At 41.7% G+C, this 9,900-nt stretch overlaps 1 protein-coding gene across 3 annotated transcripts in view; it reads left to right on the top strand.

The window, feature by feature from the left end:
• TOGARAM1 (TOG array regulator of axonemal microtubules 1) overlaps positions 1–9,900 on the top strand; it is a 41,810-nt gene that overhangs the window by 1,854 nt on the left and 30,056 nt on the right. For all 3 annotated transcript variants that reach the window (XR_009760803.1, XM_061612647.1, XM_061612648.1), the window contains exon 2: positions 7,820–7,871. Coding sequence is in view for 2 of the 3 variants with exons in the window: in XM_061612647.1 (XP_061468631.1) it covers positions 7,820–7,871 (52 nt within the window). In the remaining variant the exon portion in view is untranslated. The remainder of the gene's footprint in view (positions 1–7,819; positions 7,872–9,900) is intronic.

Raw genomic sequence — 9,900 nt, 5'->3', positions numbered from 1 at the left:
GTGCTAAACAGTATTCTGTGCACGAGTTGGTGGGGCGCTGGTGGTTTTGGGGAGGGAAAGAGGTGGAGGGGCTCATGCATGCATATGTGTGTTGACTGTGTCACCCTTAGAAGAGGGAGCAACCTCAAGGCAAAGCTTAAGTGACAACAGATGCACCATGACTCTAACGTGCATGTGGTTAAAGGCAAATAGCGTAGCAAGTTATAAGTCAGAATAGCTTTTATTGAGGGAATAAAAACCTAATAATTTTCTGAACAGAGTGACCGTTAATGCGGTTGTTATCACACCCTTGGAAACAGCTTCATAAAAGGTTTTAGGAGCCCACCTACACCCATATGTTTAGGTTACATCAATTGAGCCCTGAAAGGAGAGGGGGTAACATAACTAAACTTGGTCTTTCTACTTACAAAATTTTTTTTGCCTGATCTTGTGAAGGCAATATTTCAATATTTTGTAGGCCGGTTAGCAACTAGCTATTTGCAAGCTTGAACTAGCATTTAGAGCAAGGGCGAAACTTCTCTTTTTTATTCATTATTTCATTGTCTAAGTTTGTAGACTGCCCTTCATCGCTTATAGTGATCCCAGTGTGGTTTCTAGAATACCACAAAATAAACAGTTACAGAAATATGCATTAGTTATGCTCCAGGCTTTTGTGATTAATGTCCTACTGTTTTCCTGAGGAATAGGATAAGTGCTTTCTCTTTCATAGTTATTAAAGTACAGTAATTACTTCTGTGTATTTTGATGTTGGGAGAGATGTTTCTGCTGTCAACTTCTTGCTTTAGGGTTACCATAATTTGTTTGAATCTGTGTCTTTGAATAATCAGATTCATCATAAAATAAGACTCAGGTTGAAGCTTGAGATCTGCAGGCATCTGTAGAATTTGGGAGAAGAATTGTTCTGTGGCTTCCACCCTGTTCTTGTTTAAGTACTGGAGAAAATTTAAGTTTCTTAAAATTATCAGAATGATAATGGTAGCCTGTTGATTGTCCCATTTTTTCTGTTGTCAAGTGGCTCTTATTGAACATATTGAAGTTGGCTATTCAGTTTTCTTTTTAATCTTTCTTGTGTCTTGATCTGGATCTCTCAAATTAGGCCAATGCTCTTTGGCCCAGTTGCATACTATCTGCGTGTTAGGGACATAGGAAACTGGTTCATACTGAATCAGTTGAGCTTAGAATTATGTACACCCACTTGCAGAGTTTGACAGAAACCCTTCAACAATGCTGGGACATTCTGCATGCGACGTATGATCTTAACCACTGAGGTACAGGTGTTAGAATCATAGAACAGTAGAGTTGGAACGGGCCTATAAGGCCATCAAGTCCAACCCCCCCGCTCAATTCAGGAATCCAAATCAGCACTACATCTCTAGGTAATTGGTTCCATTGTCCTATGGCTCTAACAGTTAGGAAGTTTTTCCTGATGTTCAGTCGAAATCTGGCTTCCTGCAACTTCAGTCCATTATTCCATGGCTTGCACACTGAGATGATCGAAAAGAGATCCCGGCCCTCCTCTGTGTGACAACCTTTCATGTACCCCAATTGTATCATCAGAAAGTTGAGGGGCAATATAATGATGAGATGACTTGAGAATCCCAAATTCTCGTATGAGTTGAATTATGCAATTAGATTGGCTTGGGTATCTGTGTAGTCTTCACAAGTTGCACTGTTGCATTCAGAAATTTAGAATTGTGGGGAGTGGAGTTGGGATTCCTGGAAAAGTTGAGCCGTCATCATGGGGTAGTTAGACTAGTCTATAGGGTTGTTCACCACACCTGAAACCTACACCGAGACCACCTTTACCAGCATAAATTACCAATATGTAGTCAAATTACCTTAATGTAATAGCTGTCAAGAAGGAAAGAGCTAACAGAAATTCATGACGCTTTTGATTGTATTCATCTAAGTTCTACTGAAGATGGAGAAGTTCCATACTTTCTGCAAAAACAAGACCAGGAGCAGACTGTGGTACAGATCATGAACTGGTGATATCGAAAATCAGAGTAAAACTAAAGAAGAAGAACAAAGCAATCGTAATGCCAAAATACAATTTAGATAACATCCCAGAAGAATATAAAGATCAAATAAGGAACAGATTTGAGGCTTTGAACTTAACTAATAGAGAACCAGAAGAACTACAGATTGGAGTGAAAGACATTATCAGAGAAGAATGCATAAAGACAATTTTGTTGTTATGCGCCTTCAAGTTGATTACGACTTATGGCGACCCTATGAATCAGTGTCCTCCAAGAGCATCTGTCATGAACCACCCTATTCAGATCTTGTCATCATACAACTCCGGACTCTCCTTTCACATCTGTGCACATCAGCTTCTGGGCTTCCTTTCGGCTTTGACCCAACTGCGTCATTAGTCACAACGCTACTCGTACTAGTCCTTTGTTCTTCTCCAGTAGCTCGCTGAGTGCCTTCTGACCTGGGGGTCTCATCTTCCAGCACTATCTCATGTTGCATTTTGAATACTCTGTTCATAGGGTTTTTGTGGTAAGAGATATTCAGAAGCGGTTTACCGTTGCCTTCCTCTGAGTTTGGATGCATCTTAGTCTGGTGTTTCAGCTTTGACCATTCCGCCTTGGGTGACCCTGCTAGGAGTCTAGCCTCTTGGTCTAGACTCCTGACGGCATTGCTCTCAGCTTCTTCAACACTCTGAAGCCCCCTCACCACATTAAGGTGTGCATCCTAAAGGGAGGAAAAGACAATACTTCTAGTTAAATAGAGATAAAGACCTCAGTGGATGACTGACGAAACTCTTAAAATAGTTAAAGAGAGAAGGAAAGCAAAAGAAGACAGAAACACGGTCAGAACACTAAATACAATAATATAGCAACTAGTAATTAGGAACAAAGAGTACTGTTACAACAGTATTGTATAGAAATAGAAGAGGACAACAAAAAAGGTAGAACAAGAGCCTTATTCCAAAAGATTAGAGAAATTCAAGGGAAATTTAAACCAAGAGCAGGGATGTTGAATAATCAACAGGGGAACATGCTGACTAACCGAGATGGAATAAAAAGAAGATGGAAGCAATACACTGAAGAACTCTATAAAAGAGATGCAAGGATGACAGATTCATTCACGGAGGAACTATACAGTGCCGTGAAAAAGTATTAACCCCCGTCTGATTTTCTGCATTGTTGCATATTTTTGGCACTGAATGTTGTCAGATCTTGAACCAAACCTAATATTAGGGAAAAGGGATCCTGAGTGAACAAACAACACAACATTTTGATACTTATTTCATTTGTTTATTCAAGAAAGTTAGGCAACACTGAATGCTCCTGTGTGAAAAAGTAATTCCCCCCATGAACTCAACCCAATGAAAGGGATTATTAGGGCCAGGTGCTTGAATACCTTGGTAAACAATCAGGCCTGATTTGGGCTAGCCCTGCCCAATATAAGTGACTAACTGTGGCCCTTGCCATCAGACTGAAGTTGCCAGCACACAGGTTCCAAAGTCACATCATGCCACGATCAAAAGCAATTCCTGAACATCTCCAGAAAATAGTTGTTGATGCATATCAGTCTGGAAAGGGTTACAAGGAGGCTGTGGGGCTCCACCAACCCAGTCAGAGCCATAGTGACCAAATGGAGAAAGTTTTGGACAGTAGTGAATCTTCCCAGGAGTGGCCGTCCTGCCAAAATCCCTCCAAGAGCAAGGTGTAAAACCATCCGGGAATTCATGAAGGACCCCAGAACAGCATCCAGGGATCTGCAGGCCTCTCTCACCTTAGCCAAGGTCAGCGTTCATGACTCCACCATCAGAAATACACTGTGCAAACATGGGATTCATGGCAGAGTAGCAAAGAGGAACCCACTGCTCACTGAGAAGAACATGAATACTCATCTAGAGTTTGCCAAAAACTACTAGTTACAGGTAGGTAGCATCAGCTGGAACAGCTAATGCTTAAGTAACGTAAATGCTTAAACGACAGAACAGCTCATGCGGGGTATAAAGGAAAATGAATGGAATCAATATTTAGGAAAAATCACCTAAAAGTTCCACCATTGTTCCAGAACTCTTGACGATTGTTCAGGTGCTTTTGGGCAAACAGTGTTCTATGGACAGATGAGATGGAACTTTTTGGGCGACATGGGGCCTGTTATTTCTGGCAAAAACCAAACACTGCATTCCACATCAAGAACCTCATACCAACAGTCAAGCATGGTGGTGGCAGAGTCATGGTTTGGGGATGTTTTGCTGCATCAGGACCTGGACGACTTGCCATCATTGAAGGAACCATGAATTCTGCTTTGTCTCAGAGAATTCTACAGGAGAATGTCAGATCATCTGTCCGTCAGCTGAAGCTGAACAGCGGCTAGGTCATGCAGCAAGGCAATGATCCGAAACACACAAGCAAGTCTACATCGGAATGGATGAGGAACAAGAAATGTAACGTTGGACTGGCCTAGTCAAAGTCCAGACCTAAACCCCATTGAGATGTTGTGGCAGGACCTGCAAGGAGCAGGTCATGCTCGGAAACCCACAAATGTCACTGAGCTAAAGCAGTTCCGCATCAGTAGTGGGCAGTCTACAAGTAGGCATGCCATCTCATCCCCCCTGCTGTTTGCTGCTCAGCAACTGCCAGTGAAAAGATCTGCTGCCTCTGTGCTTGGAGGCTCCAGTCAGCCATTGTGGCTAACAGCTGTTGATTGTCGTTTCCTCCATGAATTTGTCTAATCTTCACTATAGGCCTAAGGCAGTTGCGGTCCCAACCCTTTCTACTTAGAATGAATCAGCGACCTCCAATAGCATCATTGGTCATGAACCTCCCTGTTCAGATCTTGTAAGTTCAGGTCTGTGGCTTCCTTTTTGCATTATATTACAATGCACATTCCATGGAGTTCAAAGTGCAATACAATATGAGAAACGAAAGAAGCGATAAAAATACAACTAAAAATCAATATGAATATTTAATGCAGACATGCCAGACTACTTGAATGAAATTTGTGAATTACTGGTGGTCCACATATCAGTTTGGGAATTCCTGCTCATGAAGCATATTGATCAGACCACAAGGAAATTGTTCTGAGCAATTAACTTATCTCATTGCCACAGAACAGAATGAAAGGGCAAATAGAACTTCAGTTGTCTGCTTCCCTTACCACTCTACGGACCATTAGCGTAAGGCAAAGAGCAGGCCAGACCGACAAAAGGCAGAAATCCACACATCTGCGGCAGTGCTGCATGTGTATTGTACTAAAAAGACTTTGAGCACTGAAGGGTCACCAACCGAAGGGGCAGAGGGCAACGCCGTGTCCTGTGCACAGCAGCATGGGGACCAAAGCTACTGTTGTTAGCCTTGCCGGGAGTGGGTGAGCACACAGGAGCGAGACAGAGGATGTGGACGTGGACTGGGATGAATCACTTGGGGAGGAGTTGAGCAGCGGAACAGACCTAGAAGGCGCCCCAACCCGTCTTTGACATCACAGCCCCCACAACTCCAGCCCCCCTGGCAGGAGCTCAGCCAGGCTGTTCAGATCCTTCCCAGCCGGGACAGTTAGCAGCCCCCCTCCATTGGAGGAGGAAGACTTTTAAGGAAACAACCCTTTTAAGTTGAGACCTATCCCAGTCTGCGTTCGTGTTGGAATTGCTTTTTTAAATGTTCTGAAACCTTTTCTAAAATGTTTTTAATCTTAGATGTTTTGAAAGATTTTAAGAAACGTTTTTAAAGATGTTTTGTTTTAATGTTTTTTTTTTTATGTTTTACAGTTTGTAGTACTTTTGGGTGGTTCTTCTGACTGGATGGTGGATGTCCAACCTGTCCTGGATGGGATTGCACTCCCCCTGAAGGAGCAGGTTCGTAGCTTGGGGGTTCTCCTAGAACCATCTCTGTCACTTGAGGCTCAGGTAGCCTTGGTGGCATGGAGTGCCTTCTACCGACTTCGGTTGATGGCCCAACTACGTCCCTATATGGACAGGGATAACCTGGCTTCAGTTGTCCATGCTCTGGTAACCTCCAAGCTAGATTACTGCAGTGCACTGTACATGGGGCTGCCTTTGAAGACGGTTCGGAAACTGCAGCTTGTGCAAAATGCAGCAGCCAGATTGGTAACAGGGACCAGACGGTCCAGACATAAAAAACCGATTCTGGCCCGCTTGCATTGGCTGCCTGTATGTTTCTGAGCTCGATTCAAGGTGCTGGTTTTAACCCATAAAGCCTTACATGGCTTAGGACCGCAATACCTGATGGAACGCCTCTCCTCACACGAACCCACCCCGTACACTACGCTCAACATCCAAGGCCCTCCGCCGGGTGCCTACTCTGAGGGAAGCTGGGAGTGTGGCAACAAGGGAGAGGGCCTTCTTAGTGGTGGCCCCCAAATTATGGAATGATCTGTTTGACGAGGTGCACCTGGCGCCAATACTGTTACCTTTTTGGCACCAGGTCAAGACTTTCCTCTTCTCCCAGGCATTTTAGCATGTTTTTAAATTGTTTTAATTTTTTTAATTGTGTTTTTAAATTGTTTTTTGTGTTTTTAAATTTATATATTTGTTCTTATTGTTTTTAATTGCTGTAAACCGCCCAGAGAGCTTCAGCTATGGGGCGGTATATAAATGTAATAAATAAATAAACAAACAGATAAATAAATAGATAAATAAATAAGATGAAAGACTGGCCGAAGCTAAGGAGAAGTCTCCGTTTGCTGAGTCAACGTCTTGGAGTCACAAAGTCATGCTTAGCCAGTGCCAGAGAGATGCTGAGTTCCTAGAAAGAGTAGCTAGTTACATGAGGCACTCTGCACTGCAGCTGTCTATTACTTGAATAAAAAGAGAAAACGCCACTGTCGAGTCTGAGTCTCTCAACTTCGGACAGGACAGCTAGATAGCAACACTAGGTGGGAGCGTCAGATGAGGGCCAGCAGGGTCGCCATAAGTCGTAATCGACTTGAAGGCACATAACAACAACAATAGGAGAAAAAAAGAAGCAATGAAAATGCAGTTTAAAAAATCACACAACATCTAGTGCTGCACATTACATTTGCTAAATCAGGCCAAAAAAAATCACAACATGGTCCATCAATACCATCAGGAGTTTTCAAGTTGTCCGTGGGGAAGAAAGTTTGGGAAACACCAGGCTGGAGAGAGGCTTTGGTTTTTTTCTTGTTTAAGATCTTACATATTTTACATTCTATAACTTTTATTTGTGGTCAGTGAATGGTAAATAAATTATGTTTGTGTTTGGTCCATATGATGACTTCAACATTCAGGAAGAACCTTCATTGTCTTGTCTGTATTTTAAATGTTGGTTTAATTGAAAGAGATGTTTAGCAGTGTAATCTCCATGGTCCTGGTTTTCCAGAGTCATGGAGGGAAGTAATCATTACATTCTGGTACATTCCTGTGAGCTCATTTTTTGTTACAAATTAACACAAGTTGCCCTGCAGTCACTAAAGGAATTTGTAATCTGGAATGTTCATAGCAATCCAGTAGTTGTTGAGAGGTACAGAAACACTGAGAGGAATGGTGAAAAATAATATTTTCTTTTTGCAGATTATTCTGTTAGAGAGTTCTGGAAATTTTAAACTCATCCAATTTCTATAGGTCATCCGATTGGCACTGTCCCAGAGACTGGTGGAGCCAGAAGGGTGGTGTTCATGTGCCATTTGTTAGAAAATCTTAAAACTTGCAAGACTCCAGCCCAGTTAAAACAGGCTTTATCCTGTGGACTTCCAACTTATCCCAAGGTCCTGATCCAGCAATGTAGTCAGCTAGATGTGATTGTGCATCTCTCTTGCTTTCACAGGGACGAAGGTGGAAGTGGATTGTATTTTAATGCTTTTTCTTGTTTTCTTGCAGCTCTCGCCATCAAATGATTTCCTTCAGTCTCCAAAACTGAGGCCTTCCCAAGGTAAGCCAATTAAGTACCGAATGTGTGTATAACCGTGCACACTTTACAGTTACATAATGAAGCGATGATTTCAAGGAAATAACCATGAAGAAGCTGTGTCTGTTGTCATAGAAAGCTTTCCAGCTTTGAAGAAAAGGTCTAGACGTGGAATGAAAAAAGTGATGAAAGTAGCTACATCTAGGGCAGGCCCCTGAGCTCTTAAAAACCCACAGCAACGCTCTTTTTTAATTATTCCTCCAATTGAATTCTTCCTTCATATATTATAAAGACACCGTCTTCTTTCTCTTTCAGGGCCTGTTAAAGGCCTTCCTCTACAAACAAGCCTTTTAAGTGGATATTTTTACCACAGGTTTTATCTGCATTTGCCTAGAAATTGTATTTATTTGTCTGTCTATGTCTTTTGTTGATTTTTTTTATTTTTAAATCACTTCGGGATGTTTCAAGGGAAGTGATTACTAAATTAAATAAAGATATTTTTCTTTTTTTAACACTTGGGGGAAAGCTGGGAGTAACAAGTGCTGACATACTGAGAAGAATATTTGAAAATTGCCTTAGAGGCATCTCCCATGTTATGGTCCTGTGAGCACATTCTTTTCCTTCCTTTTTCAAATGGCAGTCATTTAGTCCTGAATTTAATGTGTGAGTAAAAGCACTTTCTTATTCAGTGAGTACATCAGCCTTAGGAGAGATTAAACTACTTCTAATCCTCTCCTCTTCATCCCCATGATTGGGGAAAGGGTCAGCTATTTCCTATTCCTTTGCATTTGTATACAAACCACGTGGTCTCTGAAAAAAAATCACTGACCTCCATTGTGTCAGTTAGTTAGTTAGTTATTGTGACTTAGTTAATGGGCCAAATTTGGCCTGACACTGGTCTCAATTTGCCCCGTAAAGCTGATTTCCCCAAACCATGCCCACCTGACATAGGTGACATCAGGTGTGGGGCAGGTAGAGTTGCAGTTGGATTGGCTGCATGACTGAGTTCCCCCTGGCAAACTCGATCACACAGCCAAACCCTGCAGAAAGCAGGCTTGAAGTCACTGCCCATCAGCTGATAAGTGGTGACTTCAAACCTTCTAGATAGGCTGCATGACTCAGTTCCCCCGTGAACAGAAATAATTCCCAGGAGTTCTTGAAACTAGTGCTGTATCTGAAAGCAGCAACCAAAATCCAGGCTACCATTAGAAAGATGCTACATTTGCGGTGATCAGGAACTACACAGTGGTAGCTGAGCAGTAAATTGGGCCAGATTTCTAGAGCAAATGTGGGGTGTGGATGGGGAATGCTGCAGGTCTTCCAGATTTGCTAACTGTGGTTCATAGGAAGCTAGAGTTAGGTCTGCACCATCCCTTAAGCATGAGAAATAGTTGTGGGGGTTTGAATGTGACTTCTAAAAAAGCTTTTGCGCTCTTGCAGTAATAAGGGGCCAACCTTCATCATGCCCCACATTAATACTGAATAGGCCATATTGGGCAAGACTAGACTTGCTTTGTGCCTAGAGATGTGAAGGCCTGGAAAAAAAATGGAAAAATTTGGAAAAAAGGACACATTTTCCCATTTTTTCCAAAGCCTTTTTTGTGTTTTTTTTCCAAAAAAATGAAAACAATGAAGAAAAAATCGATTATGGAATGTTTTATTTTAGCATGAAGAATAAAATGCTTCATTGAATCTTGGTCCCCCTCCCTTTTTCTCAGTTCTTTTTAAGGGGATGGATGCTTTATGTCTGCTTGACACTGGAGGACTAGCGGAGGCATAAATAATTTTCTTTGTTATTATTGTTTATGGTTTCTTCTGTTTTTTTTAAATTGTTTTTTCCTGCTCCTCATAAACTGGCAAAATGAAAGAGGTTCCTTACAGCTCAGGATCTTGTAGATCCATTTGTTACAAAAAAGTAAAAATTTAAAAAAGTAAATTCAATTTGTAATAATTGTTTGAATAAAATGTACTTTTAATATACCAAATGTGATAATTTTATGGCAAACCAACTTGTACATAATTACATTTGATGTTCCTGAAGTAATAAAGTGTC

Source organism: Rhineura floridana, chromosome 2 (genome assembly GCF_030035675.1).
Source record: "Rhineura floridana isolate rRhiFlo1 chromosome 2, rRhiFlo1.hap2, whole genome shotgun sequence".
Lineage (NCBI taxonomy): Eukaryota > Metazoa > Chordata > Lepidosauria > Squamata > Rhineuridae > Rhineura > Rhineura floridana.
This window is presented reverse-complemented; position numbering and strand designations above follow the sequence as displayed.